Below are 21,277 nucleotides of genomic sequence, written 5' to 3'. Positions count from 1 at the left end.
GGTCCTGGGATTTTTCTGCATTTGCGGTTTCCTCGTTAACAAAATTCTGGTGTCTGTGTTATTTCTTTTCTGCATTATATTTTTTTATATAATTGAAATATCACAGGTTGTGTGTTAAGATCAATCAATTAGAATATCCAACCTTTGGTTGTTGATTTACATTAATTGACACTTGAACATTAGTCTTTGGTACCGTTCAAGTAACTCCTCTTATAATTCAATCAGGCTCGCAGATTTCTATTTGCTGATTGCGGATTGAATTAAGAGTTAGAGATATTAAGCTCTTTGATATACTTTACTCTAGATTGAGTATGACTGTCTAGTTGATTCTCTAGAAAGTGTATTGGAGTAAGTCCTCTCAGATTGCCAAACGAATTGTTGGATGTGGTTGTTAGATCCCCTCATTTTCACGTACAAATGAGAAAAAGTAGGGAGACAGGGGATCAACCTGTCTCATCCCTCTTGTTGGCTTATAGAAACCATTCGGAGATCCATTAAGAAGGACCGAGAGGGAAGTGCTTGAGATACACTGATAAACAAGTTGGCACCAAGTTTCAGAGAACTCTAACTTTCTCATAATTTCCATTAGAAAGTCCCATTCGACTATGTCAAATGCTTTGGACACATCTATTTTGAGACCCATGAGCTCTTTTTTTGATCTCGATTTTCTCATTTTCTGGATTATTTCATGAGTTATGGTTATGTTATCAGATATTTGCCTTCCCGGAATGAAAGCCGATTGAAATTGACAATTTTATCCAAGAATCCTTTCATCATTTGTCATAGTTTTAGATATAATTTTATAACTAGTATTGCTTTTACTAAAGCATTAAACCAGCTGGTCAAATTAGTAAATTAGACCCGCCGGTTTCTTGGCTTCACGGGTTCTCTCATTTCACAAGGCCTTTTTTTCTTTCTTTCTATTTTTCTCAAGGCATTTTAGTGAATACTTTTTGTCCGCCACTCAACACCATTGAACACAATGTCCCAAGTGACATTCAATCTGCCTAAGAGATTATTAATAAATTGAACATCTGGGATCTTAATTTCAATAATTTCATCTTAGAGGACAAAAGAAAAACTCGAATTTGTTTTATTTAATTTTACTGATGCAAAGAAAAACTACAATGTAGACAACGGTATGGACAAATATTTCATAAAGGACGGCTTTTGACTTCTGAGCGTAGACAAGCTAAGTACAAAACTTGTGACACTCATCGTTCTTATTTTTTTTGCATGACATTTACTCGTCTTCTGACTTCTGAGTATCAAGTTATCATTTTTATTTTTAGCAATCAGTAAGAGAAAATTTGTCGGCAGATTCTATAAACAAATTTTGCCATCGATCGTAAAACATGGAGCCTAACCATTCATTACATTTACAATTTACATCAAGCAATGTGGACATGGTACTGCACACAATGTGTTAAGTGGTCTTAATGTGTCCATTTGTACCTTACCCCGGATAGAGTCGCAGGCTAAAGATATAACTAAACAGTTCGTATTCCTGCTGATTCAAAAAACAGGTTCCCGAGGCCGTCTAACCTCGAGAATAGTAGTCATAAATGTTTTTGGTACACCACCATAGATCCTTATGGTTAAGAAAGTCACCGTCCGATGGAGTAGAAACAAAATTACTTTGGTAATATTGCAGTTGCCGTTTGCATTGCACACACTTGTAAGTTGTAAACTTGTAACCAAGATTCCTGACGTACCAAGAGGTGCACCTAATCAACCTAACCATGACAACTGCCATGTTAGACTGTTAGTCCCACCACGTATTTTCCATGCAAACATAAATCCTTCTATAAATTCTCATCCATTGCTGGCTAATATCTCACACATCATCAGATCGTTCTTTTTTTATTATTATTATTTCAGAGAAGTTCAGAGTAAGAAACAATGGCAAGGTTCAATATCACTACTCCAATGGCGGTTCTTTTGGCCGCAATAATTGCCATAGCTGCAGTAGAGGCATCGATTTACAGAACAACTGTTACCACCACTGAGATCGAAGAAAACGCTGCGGACAATCAACAATCACAAAGGTGTCAGCGACAAATGCGCGGGATGCGAATGAATATGTGCCAACAGTACTTACGACAATCATCACAAAGAGGTGATGATATTATGATGATCGAGAGCAATCCAACAAGACAAGGACTACAAGACTGTTGTAGAGAGATGAGGGGAGTGAATGAGGAGTGCAGGTGTGAAGCTGTTAGACAAATGGTGCAACAGATGCAAGGACAGGCGTACCAGGGACAAATGATGCAGAAGGCTAGACAACTTCCTTCTATGTGCGGAATGAGGCCTCAGTACTGCGACATTCGTGGACGATATGTCGAGTACTAGTAGATTAGTACAATTAGCTACATGCACAAGCATGGAGCTATTGACAATAAAAGTAGTTTGCTGTTTTTTTTCCGCTGTTGCTTAATTAGGAATGCGCATCATCGTGTGTGTTTGCTTTGTTGTTTCTAGCTTCCCCTGTAAAAGGCTCAATCTTTTTAAATAAAACTCAGGCGAATGCCAATTTTTGTTTTAATTTTATCTCAAAATTGTCCACACATTAATTCTACCCAGGTACATAATACAGTATTAACTAAGCTACGATCTGGGAAAATGCCAAGCAAGCTATAGCAAAGGCCAAAGGGTCGATATGATTACCAACTTGGAATAGCCCAGTTGGCCGGACAGTGGTTGATGGATTTCTGAAAAAACCTAAATTATGATTAATCAGCATTAATTAATTTCTTAAAAAATATTTTATCAAAAGAAAAAAAGACAAACGTAAAGATAATCATTGATAATGTTTTTTTTTTTTTTCTTCAAGTGATTAGTTGCAGCAGGGACATACCCAACACATAAAGTTCTAGCTAGTCTAAGTCAAGTCACCATGAGAAGTCAAGTCACCATGAGTTTGATATCTGGTTTTACTTAATACACAAAATTGGTTAAAAAGACCAAAATCAACAATTCATTGGTGAAAAAGACATTTAGATTTTGATACTGTTTAAATGGATAAAGATGTAAAAATAGTCAGGATATAAACAGTTTCATCCTACCCATTTTTAAATACTTTTTTTTATTTTTTAATTTATATCAGGATGCATCCAGTTTCATTCTTGCTATTTTTTAAGTTTAAGTCTGGATGAATCCAGTTTCATCCTTACTCTTTTTTTGGTGTTCATTTCACCCATAATAATTTTTACTCGTCCATTTAAACCATGTTTTCAAGATATTTGGATAAATGACCCATTTTCCCATTACTTAACAATAATAGGCTATAAATTAAGACTGAGAAAATGATAATTTCATTTATTTTAATTTTTTTACACTAAATCGAAAAACTGAAAATATCACTTTTTCTTAAACAGAAATGGCATAACGTAACACTATGGGTTGCGCCATGATGGAGTTACAAAATTGGTTGCTGATTGCATTTGCATGGCAAACGTTTGGACTAAAAGATTCCTGACTCATAGATAAGGCAAACAAAACAACGTGCCCGTCTTAAAAAAATCAAAACAAAGGGCCCATCGTCAAAACAACGTGCCCATCTTCATACCTCCACGTATTTCCAACGCAATTAAACCCAAAACTTCCTACAAATACCGTCCTCCTCCACCCACTTGATGGTCAACTCATCAAAACTAGCTCTACCACTACCAGAATCATATCATTCATTCTTGATTTCTATATTCTTGATTTAAAGAAGGAGGTAATGGCCAGATTCAGCAGAATTGCTATGGCAGTCATTTTGGTAGCAATATTGGCCGTAGCTGCAGCAGAGGTATCCATTTATAAGACCAGTACTGTTATCAACTCTGAGATTGAAAGCGATTATTCCAACGACGGCACACATCCTTGGAGCTATTGATAAATAGAATGTAAAAGTTTCAATCTCTTTAAATAAAAATTTGTGAATGTGAATGTCTCTATATTGATCGGCCGGCAATACTACGGTGATGAATTTCAGATGAATCTCAAACTCAGATTGTTGGTATAAACACCTTAATTTCAAACATTTTATTTTTATTTCGGTAGAGAAGAACGGGCTTCAAATTTTCCTTTAAATTTTCCACAATTTTGATCTAAAATTAAAAAATTGTCCATTCGCCTGAGGCTCGATCTTTGCTAATTTTCCTTCAAATTTTAATTGACTACTGAGAAAAGTTGTTGAAACCGTATTAACAACATAAACCAAGTTGAACAAGCGGTATGCCGCTAATCCAACAACTACTCCTAGCTCCAGTGATCAATTACACCGTCATTGTTGTTAATCGTGTTCCTCTACTTGAATGAATGAGAAAAATAAATCCATCTAATGAATACAATGGAAACCGGCAGGATACTCAAAGGTGATCAAGGGAAACGGAACTCAGCTCACTTAGAGCAGCTGCTAAGCAAAGCAAACATAGGCCTCCGGATTTTTCTTAGTCAAAAATACTATAACCCCTACTATATGGGTTCAATATATAGAAGCCCCATAAAATGGATCCTTCACTATCAACTCCATACTTTCATTTTTTGATATTTCTAGCCCCAGAACTTTTATTTTTGGGGCCAGATTTTGAATTCTTCCGGATTGCTGATGTCGGCAACTTTTTTAATAAATCTAAAAATACCAAAACTAACCTCTACTATTTATTGTCGTTTTATACAGTAATAGAAACAAAAAATCAAATCATTTTTTTACCTCTCTCTTTTCTCTGTTCTCGTAAATTTTGTCTTCAGAAACATAATTGGAATTTTTTCTTCACACGAATCGTTGCATCGAAGAACAAGAGTTCGTTAGTTTGCTGTGTTGAAGACGAGATGAAGAACAACAATTCATTATTTTTTTTCTCAATTTGTTGATGTTATTCACTGGTTTTCAGATCTGACGAGAGTGAGTAGATGAATTGAAGAAAAACAAATAGGTTTGTATCAATTTATCTTTTCTGTTTGTATCAAATACATTTGATGCACTAGTTTTTTTGATCGATTTTTTGATTTCGATCTTCTACTGATTTCCGTATTTTTTTTTGTTTGGATTTTGTTGAGTCTGAGAAGAGGAAGAAGACAGGTTGGAATAGAGAAATCAATATAGGTGTGTTTTCGATCTAGTTTTGAATTTTATTGATTTCGATTTTTATGATTTAGATCTTTCTTATTTCGTTTTTTTTTTTAAATTTTTTTTTTGATTTGGTTGATACTGATAACAGGATTTGGTTGATACTGAGAAGAGGAAGAGAAATAACATTATTTTAGAAGAAGGAAAATAACAAATCTAGGTACGAATTTTATTTTGGTTTGATTTCATAACTTTTTTCAATTTTTTTTTTGATTATTTGTTGTTCTTGCATGTCCAATCTGAGAATTTGTTGTTTTATTTTTTGTTGATACTGAGAGGAGTATGAAGAAACAATTTTGTTTCAGAATAACTACTTCAGATTGATTTAGACATGCTGTTTTTTTGTTACAGTATGTGTAACTTGAGGTTACACATATATATCCTGTTGTATTTTAAGTATGTGTAAAGAGGATGAAGATACAATTTTGTTTCAGAAGAACAACAATTTTGTTTCAGAAGAACAACAATTTTGTTTCAGAAGGAAAACAATTGATGTAGAGATGTTGTTTTTTGTTACAGTATGTGTAATTTGAGATTACACATATATATCCTGTTGTATTTTTAGCATGTGTAACTTGAAGTTACACATATATATATCCTGTTTCATGTGCATTTGTAAACAGTTCTAGCATTTGAATCTTTTAAGACATATCTTTTACTCATCTTTCTCTTGTTTTCCTTTTGTTGAGTATGTTGATTGCTCATTTTATGTTTAGCTTGCCGCATAGGAATTGTGTTCGTTTGATTTTCGATATATTTATTGTATGTTTATATTTTTCAGGTTGTCATGGCTGTTGTGAGTTGCATTGAACATGGAACATGGAAACTTCCAATAGTGGTTTGTTTTGGTTTGGAACATGGAAACTTCCAATAAATCTTCTAGGGTTTAAATATGAAGCTGATCTTAGTTTTTGTTATACAGACATCACAAGTCTTTTTGTCTCATGTTTTTTGCATTAATTTGTTATTGCTTTAATAGCAAGAACGAGTAGATAGATTTGTGATCGAAATTCAAATTTTTGTTCATACAATTTGTACTTGAGAATATTTTGATTGTTGTTCTTAAAGAGAAAAAAATGAGAGTTGGAATGAATAAGAAATAAACAGACTCAGAATGGAACAAGCTATATTTATGTGTAACTGCGAGTTACACATGCTAATTGGATGTGTAGATACAAGTTACACATGATAAGTGGATATGTAGACGAAAGTTACACATGCTAATTGGATGTGAAGATGAAAGTTACACATGCTAATTGGAAAAAAAATATAGTAAATGCAAGTTACACATGCTAATTGGATGTGTAAATAAAAGTCGCACATGCTAATTGAAAGAAAAAAAGACTCAGAACTAGAACACACTATATTTATGTGTAACTGCGAGTTACACATGCTAATTAGATGTGTAGATGCAAGTTACACATGCTTACTGGATGTGGAGATACAAGTTACACATGCTAATTGGATGTGTAGAAGAAATTTACGCATGTTGTACATCGGCACATAAAACAGTAACAAAATTATAGTTACATACAAAGACAACCAATATCTAGAAAAAATTGCGTTTGATTGAACAAGATCATTAATAATAAATACAAATTTAAGCATAATATTCAATGTAGACAAGATAATCACTCAATGTAGACAAAAAAGAAAAAGAAAAAAACACAAAACATTACTCTTAAATCAAATTTTATAGGCGGGTCACCCAATGTTGATCTCCGTTCTTCGCTTTCAACAATTGATTTCACTCAAATCTCACTTTCACTAGATCTTCTACCACCACTACCACCGGCACCATCAATACTCCTGTAACCACCATCACCACTGTAAGAAGAGTGCCATAACCAGAAATGAAAGCTAATTTATATAAAACTTATCATATAACAATCACCAGCATAACCACTACATCAATATCATGTCAGCTACATACTTTTAGTGTCATCCAAGATCATATATACCTACTCTCAATATCATGCATATGTAATCTAGATAATTTAAGTATAAACACAGTTTTATGAGTATAACCTACAGATCAAGGAATTCCAATACAACTTTGTAAGAGAAACTCATATTCATCTGATTGTATGAATGTGTAACTTCGAGTTACACATGCTAATTGAATGTGTAAACGAAAGTTACACATGCTAATTGAATGTGTAAACGAAAGTTACACATGCTAATTGGATGTATAGAGGAAAGTTACACTAGATAATTGGATGTGTAGAAGCAAGTTACACATGCAAATTGGATGTGTAGACGTCAGTTACACATGCTACAAGCATAGCATGAGATCAAATTTAGTTCATGACATCATCACAAGCAAAACTAAGAAACAAAAATCACAAAAGAACACTAACATTATATCATCACAAATGATTGAAAGATTAATACATGTTAATATAGGATCTTTTTCAGGTTTTCTCTTTCTTCCTTTTATCATCGTAGATAAATAATAGTTCAAAACTGAATCTGCATTTGTTCTTCTTCTCCGATCTAGTTTGAAACTGAATTTGCGGTTGCTCTTTCTTCTCCGATCTGTAAAAATAATATTATCAGTAACAAATTTGATCAAACACGAATTAAAAAGTAACAATAGGAATCAAAATCGAATTAATCAGCAACAACAGGAATCAAAATCGAATTAATCAGTAAGAACACGAATTAGAATCGAATTAATCAGTAACAACAACAATCAAGCAAGACAGAAATTTTTGAATCAACACGAATTAATCAGTAACAACAGGAATCAAAATCGAGGAAGAAGAAGTTAACATTAAACAAGAAGAAGAAGTAAAGATTAAACAGGAAGAAGAAGATTGATCGAAAACCTACCTTTAGTTTCTTCTTTTGATGTTTGTTTTGAGTATGATAGATCGATTCTTGATGATTCTTAATGTGAATTTTGTTTTCGGTTCGATCTGGGAAAAAAATCTCTGCAATTCTGGATCGGAAGGTTTCTCAGGTGAGATCCGGTTTCTCTCTCTTCAAATGAAAATAAACGTGTCTGTTTGAGAGAAAACCTATGTTAGATACTTATATAGTGAAGGTCAATCTGGTCATTTCAATCTCTATTAAAATTTATTTTTAATTAGGGGCCTAGTTTTAAACTCTTTTAACTAGGGGCCTCATATTAAGGGTTATCCATGGGTGGGGCCTAGGCCTAATTTTCCCTTTTTCTTAACTCCTAATAATGAATGAAGTGTTACAGGGCCTAGTGCCCATGGATGTGCGGTCCAACTAGATTCCTAGGGTTGTATATAAGGGAAACTATGTAATGATTCTACACTACTTTCCTAATAATATTGTTCTTCTCCTTCCTCTTATCATTCCCGGTTTCATCCATAATTCTCCTAAAACACGTTATCATGGACGATGTTGTGCCAAAAAGCTAGATTGGATTTGGTAGATTTTTTTTTTTTACATGGATAATTTACATCAACGCGGTTATATAATTATCGTAAAGCTAATGTTGAAATTGCTGGAATCAAATCAGATAAGTTGGATCTGTTTTTTTTTTTTATTTCATTTTTGGCATCTTCTTTGTTTTGTGATTTCATCTTGGTTCCGTCTTATACTATTATAATGAACATCATGTTTTATAATATTTGATCATGTTTTGATTGGGTTTATAATGTTAGAAATCAGAGTACTTTCTAAGGACCAAAGATTGAATCAGAGTAGTGAGAAGCTTTTATACTACAACTTGTATAAACTCACACAGACAATATAACAAATACTTAATGCACGAATAAACTGGAGACAAGAGAATTGTTTCTACTACGACTTGTAGAACCAGGCTTAGTGGTTGACTGTAACACTACTAACAAACTTGCTAGACTTTAGGAAATAACAAATACGTGAAGGAAATATTCAATTCCTACTTACCAGGAATTTTTCGTTTGAGGTTAAACTACTTCAGCCTCCCTTAAACTCAAACTCTCATAACTATCAACTCCCATCATCTTCTTTAACTTGTAAAACGTTTCAGCTTTCAATGGCTTTGTCAATATGTCAGCAGCTTGATCTTCAGACTTGCAAACCTTCACTTCAATTTCTCCAGCTTTCACCAAATCACGAATAAAATGAACCATAATGTCAATGTGCTTAGCCCTCACATGAAATACAAGATTCTTAGCTAAAGCAATGTCTGACTTGTTATCACACAAAATAGTTGTTGGAGACTCTTGCATCTGATCCAACTCTTCAAGTAACAGATGTAACCAAACAGCTTGACAAGCACTGGAAGCAGATACAATATACTCTGCTTCAGCAGTAGAAAGAGCAACAACTTGTTGTTTCTTCGACGACCAAGAAAACATACCTGAACCCATATGAAAAACGAATCCAGAAGTACTCTTCCTATCATTTGCATCACCTTCCCAGTCGCTATCTGTATAGCCGACTAAACCACAATTACTAACAGATGAATAGGAAATTCCATGATTTTGTGTACCTTTGACATACCGCAAAATCCTTTTTGTTGCCTGCAAATGAACTTGACTAGGAGTTCCCATGAACCTACTTATAAGTCTAACTCCATAAACAATATCAGGTCTTGTAGAAGCCAAATAACGAAGACTACCTACTAAGATTCAATAAAAAGAAGGATTAACAAGCTCACTATTCACAACAGCAGACAAATAAAAATTTGTTTCAACCGGAGTCTTGATTGGGTTGCATGATTCCATCTTGAACTATTTCAAGATATCAGCTGCGTACTTCTTCTGAGAGACTAACACTCCATCACCTGTTTGCAAGACTTCAAGTCCAAGGAAATATGACATTAAACCCAAATCGGTCATCTCAAATTTTTTAGTCATAGCCTCCCTAAAATCAGCAAACATAAAAGGATCATTCCCTGTGAATATCAAATCATCCACATATAAACATACAATAAGTATATCTCCCTGCGAATTATGCTTGACATACAAAGTATGCTCATACGGACACTTTTGAAAGCCATTCTCAAGAAAATATAAATCAATACGAGTGTACCAGCCCTCGGCGCTTGTTTCAACCCATACAATGCCTTATTGAGCCTGAGAACCTTGTCCTCGTCTCCTTTCTTCGCATAACCAGGAGGTTGTTGTACGTAAACCTCCTCTTCAAGAATTCCATTAAGAAAAGAAGATTTTACATCCATTTAATGTAATTTCCACTTGTTCTGTGCAGCTAAAGCAATAACCATGTGAATAGTATCAAGTCTAGTTACTGGTGCAAAAACTTCATAATAATCGATGCCTGGTTTTTCTTATAGCCCTTCACGACCAGCCGAGCCTTCAATTTGTCGACTTGTCCATCTTCCTTGTACTTGGTTTTGAAAACCCATTTGACTCCAATGGCCTTCTTCCCTTCAGGTAAAACGGTTCTCTCTCAAGTATAGTTTTTCTCTATGGAATTTATTTCGTCATCCATAGCTAGAATCCACTGATCATCTTTAGAAGCATCTTCAAAGGTAAGAGGATCACAATCTGCAAATAAAGAAAAAATTACAATGTCCTCGTCAGAAACATCACTATCATCGGTGTTGATGGTGGTTTTTAGCTTAGGGTTAAAATCGTAAAACCTTAGTCAGACAGTGACGTCACACTTGAGTAATAATGTCGCCACTAGCACATTTATTGAACCATTCAACATGACTGCGTAAAATTACCGGTTTAGGTTTTTTATGTATATGCCATGCTCCAGGGCAGAGCCCTCGGTACTGACTGGCATCATCTCTACACATGCCATCCACGCATGCCAGCCGCACCACCGTGCCAATGGCATGCCATGCCATCCACATCTACGTGCCATAGGCATGCCGACCATGCCAGTCGCACCACCGTGCCAATGGCATGCCATGCCAACCATATCTCCGCGCCAAACACATGCCAACCATGCCAGCCGCACCATCATGCTAATGGCATGCCATGCCATCCACATCTCCGCGCCAAAGGCATGCCGACCATGCCAGCTGCACCACCATGCCAATGGCATGCCATGCCAGCCACATCTCCGCGCCAAAGGCATGCCAACCATGCCAGCCGCACCACCATGCCAATGGCATGCCATGCCAGCCACATCTCCGCGCCAAAGGCATGCCGACAATGCCAGCCGCACCATCGTGCCAATGACATGCCATGCCAGCCACATCTCTGCGCCAAAGGCATGCCGACCATGCCAGCTGCACCATAGTTCCAATGGCATACCATTCCAGCCACATATTCGCGCCAAAGGCATGCCGATCATGCCATCCGCACTACAGTGCCAATGGCATACCATGTCAGCCACATCTTCGCGCCAAGGCATGCCAACCATGCCAGCCGCACCACTGTGCCAATGGCATGCCAGCCACATCTCCGCGCCAAAGGTATGCCGACCATGCCAGCCGCACCACAGTGCCAATGGCATACCATGCCATCCACATCTTCGCGCCAAAAGCATGCCGACCATGCCATCCGCACCACAGTGCCAATGGCATACCATGCCATCCACATCTTCGCGCCAGGGCATGCCAACCATGCCAGCCGCACCACAGTTCCAATGGCATACCATGCCAGCCACATCTCCGCGCCAAGGCATGCCATCTATGCCACCCGCACCACATGTGCCAATGGAATGCTGTTCCAGTCACATCTCCGCGCCAAGGCATGCCAACCATGCCAGCCGCACCACATGTGCCAATGGCATGCTGTGCCAGCCACATCTCCGCGCCAAGGCATGCCAACCATGCCAGCCGCACCACATGTGCCAATGGCATGCCGTTCCAGCCATATCTCCGCGCCAAGGCATGCTAACCATGCCAGCCGCACCACTTTGCCAAAGCCATGTCGACCCTACCACATGCCGCTGGCTGCCAAACGAAGGGTTGCGACAATCAACGACCACCCTTCCATTTGAGATGCAGATCTTAGCCGTCCAAGGTCTCCAGCTAACGCGGGGTAACCTTTGGCCCAACGTCAATCCCTAATTTTGGCCGCGCCCAAACTATGCCAAAACCCTAGTTTTTGGCCGCGCCTAAACTATGCCAAAATCCAGGTTTAGCCACGCCTAAACCGTGCCAAATTCATGCGGACCATTCGTTCATGCCGCTGGCTGCCAAAAGAAGGGTTGCGACAATCAACAGCCACCTTTCCATTTGAGATGCAGATCTTAGACGTCCAAGGTCGCCATCTAACGCGCGACAACCTTTGGCCCAATACCAAGCCCTAATTTAGGCCGCGCCTAAACTATGCCAAAATCCAGGTTTGGCCACGCCTAAACCGTGCCAAAGCCATGCCGTCCATTCCTTCATGCCACTAGCTTCCAAACGATGGGTTGCGACAATCAACGACCACCCTTCCATTTGAGATGCAGATCTTAGCCGTCCAAGGTCGCCAGCTAACGCGCAGCAACCTTTGGCCCAACGCCAAGCCCTAATTTTGGCCGCGCCCAAACTATGCCAAAACCCTAGTTTTTGGTCGCGCCTAAACTATGCCAAAATCTAGGTTTCGCCACGCCTAAACCGTGCCAAAGCCATGCCGGCCATTCCTTCATGCCGCTGGCTGCCAAAACGAAGGGTTGCAATAATCAACGGCCACCTTTCCATCTGAGATGTGGATCTCAACCGGCCAAGTTCGCCACCTAACGCATGGCAACTTCCGGTCCAAGGCCAAACATCACAGTTTTTCCAAAACCCTAATTTTGGTCGCGCCTAGAATATGCCCAACCCATGCCGGCCATGCCTCCATGCCGCTGGCTTCCAAATGGAAGGTTGCAACAATCAACGTCTATCCTTCCTCCTGAAATGCAGATCTCAGCCGTACAAACTTGCCACCAAACGACATGTGGCAATCTCTTGGCTACGTGCCAACCCTTGGCCACGGTGCCAAAACCACAATTTGGCCACGCTAGAGTCATGCCGGCCATGCCTCCATGCCGCTGGCTGCCAAACGGAAGATTGCAACAATCAACGGCTATCGTTCCTCCTGAGACGCAAATCTCAGCCGTACAAGCTTTCCACCAAACCAAACGATTTGTGGCAACCTCTTGGCTGCGATGCCAAAGTTCCACGGTTTGTGCCAAACCCTAATTTGGGTTGCGCCAACAGCATGCACGAGCCGTGCTGGCCATGCCTCTATGCCTCTGGCTGTCAAACAGAAGTTTGCAACAATCAACGACCACCCCTCCTTCTTAGATGCAAATCTCAGCCGTACAAGCTTGCTACCAAACGACTTGTGGCAATCTCTTGGCTAAACAACCAACTATTTGGCCACGTCACACACATTGCTATGCCAATTTTTTGGTCACGACACCAAACCCTAATTAGCCATGCTAGCACTGTGGCCACGTCACTGGCTACAAACGGAAGGTAACCACAATCAACGGCTAACCTTCCTCTCAAGATGCAAAATCTCGACCGTTGAAGGTCACCACCGAGCCGGCAAGCCTCCGAAGCTCAACTTTCCAAACAATAGCAACATGTTACACAAAACACTCGAGACATCAAAACATGTCACAAACTGGGGGATGCTCATCAGGGTATTGATCTGGTGGTTTACAGCGTGCGGCGTACACTACGCCCGTTACAAGAAAGTGTAATAAGAGTGAGGCGGTTAGTAAATACAAGAAATAATGGTGAAACGTTTCCTTCATTATGGAAACATCAATTCCATGCGTTACCCATTATCGCTTTCTTCCATTTACTCAACCGTTTCCACTTCTTACGAGACCAGGGTACGTTTCGTTGTGACTTGTATAAATGGGTCTCACCTATTTCCACCAAAGGACAAGTTTTGGTCAGGAGAATACAACACTCAGAAACCACTTGTTATCTTTACCATTTGTTATCTTTCCACTTTCTGATACAAGTTGTCAAACAACTATTTTTACCGAATCAACTATTCTGGTCTCAACACTCTCTTCGCTTCCCTCCCTAAGACCAACCCTTCTCCTTTACTTTGTGAACGAAACAAGTCTGGAACGACCATTTCTTGGTTTAGGCTGGATTTGTACAGATTGATCTCTCGAATATAAAGTACTCCCGTGCATTACATTGTTTTGGGTTTAGACTCGTTTCGCACCCATACACGAAATTACCGAAATCAGCAGAAACTGTTTTCACTCTCAAACAATTGGCGACCACAGTGGTAGATTAATCTCTCAGTTACAATATCATTTCCCAATTCCCGATTTCATTCTTCAACCCAGATTCTAAGAGGGTGAAAGCAAACGATCCGCTCGGGGATCAATGGCTCAGTCACCAAACGGCTCAGTTACCAGTTATCACATGACAAGGGGTGACTGGGGACTTCTAAGATGGTGAAAGCAAACGATCCTCTCGGGGATCAATGACTCAGTCACCAAACGGTTCAGTCACCAGTTATCACACGACAAGGGGTGACTGGGGACTTCTAAGATGGTGAAAACAAACGATCCGCTCGGGGATCAATGGCTCAGTCACCAAACGGCTCAGTTACCAGTTATCACACGACAAGGACTGACTGGGGACTTCTTGCGGTCAGGACGGCGTCGCCCATAAAACTATGGCGTACATGCCTATGGCTAGGGTTTGCATCAGCAACAGAAGAGCAAACAAAAACAAGAAACACGGAGATACGTACCTGGAATATGTCCGCCTGCTTTATTGCTACCACTCTGCCGCTAGCACCAAGACATAGAAACGAAGCTAATAATACGAGCGCTAACAGCTTGCGTCCTTCCAGCACCGGAAGCTTGCATCTTTTCCAGCGCTAACAGCTTGCGTCCTTCCAGCGCTAATAGATTGCGTCATTCCAGCGCCGGCAGCTTGCATCTCTTCCAGCCCTAACATCTTGCGTCCTTCCAGCGCCGGCAGCTTGCATCTTTTCCAGCGCTAACAGCTTACATCTTTCCAACGCCAACAGCTTGCACCCTTCCAGCGCAACTTCTCCGCCCATAGACGATTGCACCAACAGCTCCGCGTCCCAAGACGAGCCAACGACGTTGACGGATCACCAAGCCAAGATGGCGCACGCCGAGCCAATGCTAGCGGATCCAATTCAAAACCAACACCGGCGGCTCCATGTCAAGCCGACGCCAATAGCTCGCGTCCTAGCCAGCAGCGCCATGGGCCATTCCTTAGCCGGTCGAGGCAGCGCCATCCCCTTTTCCATATCCATCCAGAGCACCGTCTCACGGAACAATTTTCAATGCCACCGCTACCGATCAGTAGCCAAAGTTACAGCTCTGAAACCAACACTCAATGGCCAAAACAAATTTATGCAAAGCCGCGAATGCAAGGATCACAGATTCTTCATGCCTCCTAACAAAGTGATATTAATACGCCACCTGTCAACACCAGTGACGCAGAAAATGTCCCTTTAGGCGTTGCACCTCCGATCACCAGAGCCAGAGCCGCTTCCGCCACCCCAACGTTTCTTCCAGTGTGGCATCTCCAACCGTCACCAGACCCGCTGCTACTCCACCATCAGGACGAGAGATTGGAGGAGCCAGAAGCAGCCGACCTCCTTTTACCGTTGTTAATTTGATGGAAAGATGAAAGGATCTCGTAAGGCTCAGACAGACATGGCTACAACTCAAAAAGAGATACCTATTTTCCTCAAGAAACTAACGGAGCTTCCACCATAATATTCACGTCAACCCCAGATGAAGATGGCAAGGAATATTGTTAACATCCGGTGCAGGCACTTCAGCAGGATGTGTGTTTATAGACGAAGAGGCTCGCGTTGATATTGAACGCCAAGTATAAGGGAGTCAGCAATCCAACCATACTAGCCGCACCACATGTGTCAATGGCATTGCCGGGACAGCCACATCTCCGCGCCAAGGCATGCCAACCATGCCACATGTGCCAATGGCATGCGGTGCCAGCCACATCTCCGCGCCAAGGCATGCTAACCATGCCAGCCGCACCACTATGCCAAAGTCATGTCGGCCCTATCACATGCCGCTAACTGCCAAACGAAGGGTTGCGACAATCAACGACCACCCTTCCATTTGAGATGCAGATCGTAGCCATCCAAGATCGTCAGCTAACGCGCGGCAACCTTTGGCCCAACGCCAAGACCTAATTTTAGCCGTGCCCAAACTATGCCAAAACCCTAGTTTTTGGCCGCGCCTAAACTATGCCAAAATCCAGGTTTTGCCACGCCTAAACCGTGCCAAAGCCATGCCGGCCATTCCTTCATGTCGCTGGCTACCAAAGGAAGGGTTGCGACAGTCAACGACCACCCTTCCATTTGAGATGCAGATCTTACCGTCCAAGGTCGCCAGCTAACGCGTGACAACCTTTGGCCCAACGCCAAGCCCTAATTTTGGCTGCGCCCAAACTATGCCAAAACCCTAGTTTTTGGCCGCGCCTAAACTACGCCAAAATTCAGGTTTGGCCACGCCTAAACCGTGCCAAAGCCATGCCGGCCATTCTTTCATGCCGCTGGCTTCCAAACGAAGGGTTGCCACAATCAACGGCTATCCTTCCATCTGAGATGCAGATCTTAGCCGTCCAAGGTCGCCAGCTAACGCGCGACAACCTTTGGCCCGACGTCAAGCCCTAATTTTGGTCGCGCCCAAACTATGCCAAAACCCTAGTTTTTGGTCGCGCCTAAACTATGTCAAAATCCAGGTTTGGCTATGCCTAAACCGTTCCAAATCCATGCCGGCCATTCCTTCATGTCGTTGTCTGCCAAAACGAAGGGTTGCAACAATCAACGACCACCCTTCCATCTGAGATACGGATCTCAGCCGTCCAAGTTCTCTACCTAATGCATGGAAACTTCCGGCCCAAGGCCAAACATCACGGTTTTGCCAAAACCCTAATTTTGTTCGCGCCTAGAATCTGCCAAAGCCATGCCGTCCACGCCTCCATGCCGCTGGCTGCCAAATGGAAGGTTGCAACAATCAACGGCTGTCCTTCCTCCTGAGATGCAGATCTTAGCCATACAAACTTTCCACCAAACGACTTGTGGCAATCTCTTGGTTATGGTGCCAACTCTTGGCCACGGTGCCAAAACCCTAATTTGGCCACACCAGAGCCATGCCGACCATACCTCCATGTCGCTGGCTGCCAAACGGAAGATTGCAACAATCAACAGATATCCTTCCTCCTGAGACGCAAATCTCAGCCGTACAAGCTTGCCACCAAACCAAACGATTTGTGTCAACCTCTTGGCTGTGATGCCAAAGTTCCACGGTTTGTGCCAAACCCTAATTTGGGTCACGCCAAGAGCATGCACGAGCCGTGCTGGCCATGCCTCCATGCCGCTGGATGCCAAACGGAGGGTTGCAACAATCAACGACCACCCCTCCTTCTGAGATACAAATCTCAGCCGTACAAGCTTGCTACCAAACGACTTGTGGTAATCTCTTGGCTACACTGCCAACTCTTTGGCGGCGACACACAGTTTGTTATGCCAATTCTTTGGTCACGACACCAAACCCTAATTAGCCATGCCAAGAGCATGCGCAAGCCATGCCAAGATCATGTGCAAGCCATGCCAGCACTGTGGCCACGCCACTGTCTACCAACGGAAGGTAACCACAATCAACGGCTAACCTTCCTCCCAAGATACAAAATCTCGACCGTCGAAGGTCACCACCGAGCCGGCAAGCCTCCCAAGCTCAAATTTCCAAACAATAGCAACATGCTACATAAAACACTCGAGACATCAAAACATGTAACAAATTGGGGGATGCTCATCAGGGTATTGGTCTGCGGTTTACAACGTGCGGCGTACACTACGCCCGTTACAAGAAAGTGTCATAAGAGTGTGGCGGTTAGTAAATACAAGAATTAATGGTGAAACGTTTCCTTCATTATGGAAACATCAATTCCAGATGTTACCCATTACCGCTTTCTTCCATTTACTCAACCGTTTTCACTTCTTACGAGACCAGGGTACGTTTCGTTGCGACTTGTATAAATGGGTCTCACCTATTTCTACCAAAGGACAAGTTTTGGTCAGGATAATACAACACTCAGAAATCACTTGTTAGCTTTCCCATTTGTTAGCTTTCCACTTTCTGATGTAAGTCGTCAAACAACTACTCTTCCCGAATCAACTATTCTGGTCTCGACACTCTCTTCGCTTCCCTACCTAAGACCAACCCTTCTCCTTCAATTTCTGACCGAAGCAAGTCTGGAACGACCATTTCTTGGTTTAGGCCGAATTTGTACAGATTGATCTCTCGAATCTAAGTACTCCCGTGAAGTACATTGTTTAGGGTTTAGACTCGTTTCTCACACACACACGAAATTACCGAAATCAGCAGAAATTGTTTTCACTCTCAAACAATTGGGCATCGCAGTAGTCCCAGTTAAGAGGTGCTATGGTGGTTGTACTGTAGAAGGAGTTTCTGGTTCTGTGACTAACTTTGAATCTTCAGTAACCAAGTCTTCAAAACCCATATACTTCTTCTCTTCAACTAAACAACCCCCAGCTTCATCTTTGAAAAACTCAACATGTAAATTCAGTGTAAACATACGATTTTTAGTCATATTAATATAAGCAACCAATTCATTTTTCTTGTTCTCAATCCTGCATACACCATCCTCAATCATAATTTTGAATCCCCTCTCACAAAGTTGACCCAAACTTAATAGATTCCAGTGTAAACTAGGAACATAGTAAACAACAGATATATACCCATGGGAACCATTCTTTAAGCGAATAAGAATTTTACCTTTTCCCATGATTTGAACCTTGGTTTTATTTCCAAAACTCACATTACCAAGAACTGATTCGTCTAGCTGGTAAAATTGTTCTTTCTTACCGCACATATGGTTACTGCACCTCGTATCCAATTACCACTTGTCAAGTTCCGCCTCTTCATAAACACTACAAGCTAACAACAGAGTTTCCCTTTCTTCTACACCATCTTGAACAATGTTAGTATGCTCAGAATTGAAATTAGCATGTAGAAGTTTACACTCTTTTCTATAATGACCAAGTTTCTTGCAATGATAACATCTTACTTTAGATTTATCATACCTGCCTTTAGGCTTAGATGCATTGGCTTCCACCTCTCCGCTAGAACTTCCCTTCTCCGTCATAGAAACCTTGCTTTGAAAAGCCTGTTCTATAGACCTGCAGCATATCTCAAGTTCATTCTATATTCATGGGCACACAACGAACTCATTAGACCATCAACTGTCATAGTTTCTAGGTCTTTTCCTTCCTCAATTACAGCGACAACATAATAAAAACGGGGTGGTAATGATCGCATAACTTTTTGAACAATACGAAAATCATCTAATGATAGACACATTTTTGTGTCCGATTTGTCTCGATTCTATATATTGTTAGGGCTCATTTTTGTACTTATTATGGTGTTTTATTTATTTGTAGGTATTTTTGGCTAATAAACATTTTTGGAAAAAATTGGCTCGAAAAGTTGTCGGAAAGCACCCAGAGGACATTTGCTATTTGGACCCTCACTTTGGATTAGGGGTAACCTAATTACTAAGGGGCATCATATTTCCAGGCAGCTGCTAATCGCACCCCTACTCTGGTTAGGGGGTAACCATTCTTCAACATTTCAAATAATTCATTTTGGCGGGAAATTTGTCTTCTCGTCTGCGGAGCTCTCTGCTAAAATTTTGGTAGAGTTTCATGAGGATTCAATTGCGGATGTTTTTTTAGCTGGTCATGTTAGGACTAACCAGATTTAGTAGGTCCACCAGATTCGATTAAATAGGGTCATATCTTCGGTTATAAGGAAACAAGAATTATCGGGATTTTTGAGAATTCATGAAAGATTAGGAAAGTATTTTATGCGAGATTTAAATGTATTTGGCATGGATTTAGTCTCAAGCGAGGGTAGGAGAGTTAGCATAACTCGGAAGACGCGTGCAGAGAAAGTCAGAGAGAATTATTCTTGAAACTTGGCAACAAAGAAATAAACTATTCTTGGGAAGATTTAATCGATTTTTAATCGGCCTGTGGGGTATAAATAAGAGGAGAGTATCACAGAGGAGGATTATAGAGAGTTAGGGGTCTATTCAGAGGCCAGAGATTCCAAGAAAGAAGACTTGCAGAGAAGCTCTCTGCTGCTGTTGAAGCAGGAGGAAGAAGACGAAGCTGAAGAACATTGGACAGACGAGGACAGTCGCAGAGGCAGTCTTTTACAAACAGCATAAAAGAAGTATCGTTGTTCAACAATAATAGATAACATATATCATAAGCTTGTCATCTTTTCTCTGTAACAGTTCAACCCGTTGTAACAGCTGTTTGTAACACCGATGCAGCGTTGCTAACTGTCTGCTTTATTAGATTTCTCTTGTTTTTCACCTATTTGAGCTATGAACAACTATTTTGAGCACGTGAATAATATGAGGAGCTAAACCTCAACACTGAGATGACGGAGGAAGCCATATTGCATGCGTGTGGTAATTATATTTAATTATTTCATGACTTTTGCATGGATTATTAATTGTTTTATGGTTTTTATTGAACGATTGTGATTTCAATTGATGGGTTATACTTAGGTTAAGTCTTTTGATATCTCATGCTTTAGATTTACAGTCGTTGCTTTTCAAAAATCTACCTTGGCAAAGAAACAGAGTCAATATTCTATTTGAGCTATAATTGTCTAGAATAACTATATGAATTGCATGAATGGATTTATTGGTGGAATCCTGAGTCCCAGTCTCTTGTAACATTAAGTGAAACCAAAATTAAGTCTGAAATCAAATCTTTACAAGTATTTGAACGAACTTCTACTTATCACTTTCAAAACTACATCATCTAACACCTCACCATTATCTCGCAATTGATTAACAATAGACTGAACTCTAGAAAAATAATCAGAAATCTTTTCAGAATTATTCATATGGAGAGTCTCGAATTCACCTCGTGCGATCTGCAACCTCACATTCTTCACCTTGTCATCACCTTTGTAAGAAGTCTGCAACTTATCCCAGGCTTTCTTTGTTGTAGCTGCATGCTGGATCTTCTTCATTACCTCTTCGTTGACTGCAACGTACAGGTAATACAGTGCTTTCTTGTCTTTCTTTCTGCAATCCTTCAATGTGTCTTTCTGCGCTTGAGTGAGTACTGCTCCTGCTGCTGGTTCATCATAACCATTTTCCACAATTGATGTCAACTCCAAAAAAACAAACAAGGCTGTCATTTGGATGACCCATTGCTCAAAATTCTTACCACAGAACTTTGGAAGTGGAAGACTTGAAGCATTCAT

General features: G+C 40.6%; 2 protein-coding genes across 2 annotated transcripts; one reads left to right on the top strand and one right to left on the bottom strand.

The window, feature by feature from the left end:
* Positions 1 to 1,902: 1,902 nt before the first annotated feature.
* Positions 1,903 to 2,355, top strand: LOC113272420 (2S albumin-like). The gene has a single exon (XM_026522256.1). The coding sequence runs from the start codon at positions 1,903 to 1,905 to the stop codon at positions 2,353 to 2,355; it is 453 nt and encodes a 150-aa protein (XP_026378041.1).
* A 16,529-nt stretch (positions 2,356 to 18,884) lies between these two features.
* Positions 18,885 to 21,277, bottom strand: LOC113272419. The gene is made up of 2 exons (XM_026522255.1): positions 20,834 to 21,277; positions 18,885 to 19,190 (listed from the first exon to the last, which is right to left on the bottom strand). Exons 1-2 carry the CDS (start codon positions 21,275 to 21,277, stop codon positions 18,885 to 18,887), a joined length of 750 nt encoding a protein of 249 aa, XP_026378040.1.

This window comes from Papaver somniferum, chromosome 4 (genome assembly GCF_003573695.1).
Source record: "Papaver somniferum cultivar HN1 chromosome 4, ASM357369v1, whole genome shotgun sequence".
Taxonomy (NCBI): domain Eukaryota; kingdom Viridiplantae; phylum Streptophyta; class Magnoliopsida; order Ranunculales; family Papaveraceae; genus Papaver; species Papaver somniferum.
This window is presented reverse-complemented; position numbering and strand designations above follow the sequence as displayed.

Coding starts and splice junctions, on each gene's coding strand:
- LOC113272420 (XM_026522256.1), top strand. CDS start 1,903: ATGGCAAGGTTCAATATCACTACTCCAATGGCGGTTCTTTTGGCCGCA.
- LOC113272419 (XM_026522255.1), bottom strand. CDS start 21,277: ATGAATGCTTCAAGTCTTCCACTTCCAAAGTTCTGTGGTAAGAATTTT. Junction 19,191..20,833: donor AATTGCGAGATAATGGTGAG/GTGTTAGATGAT, acceptor CCATGAATATAG/AATGAACTTGAGATATGCTG.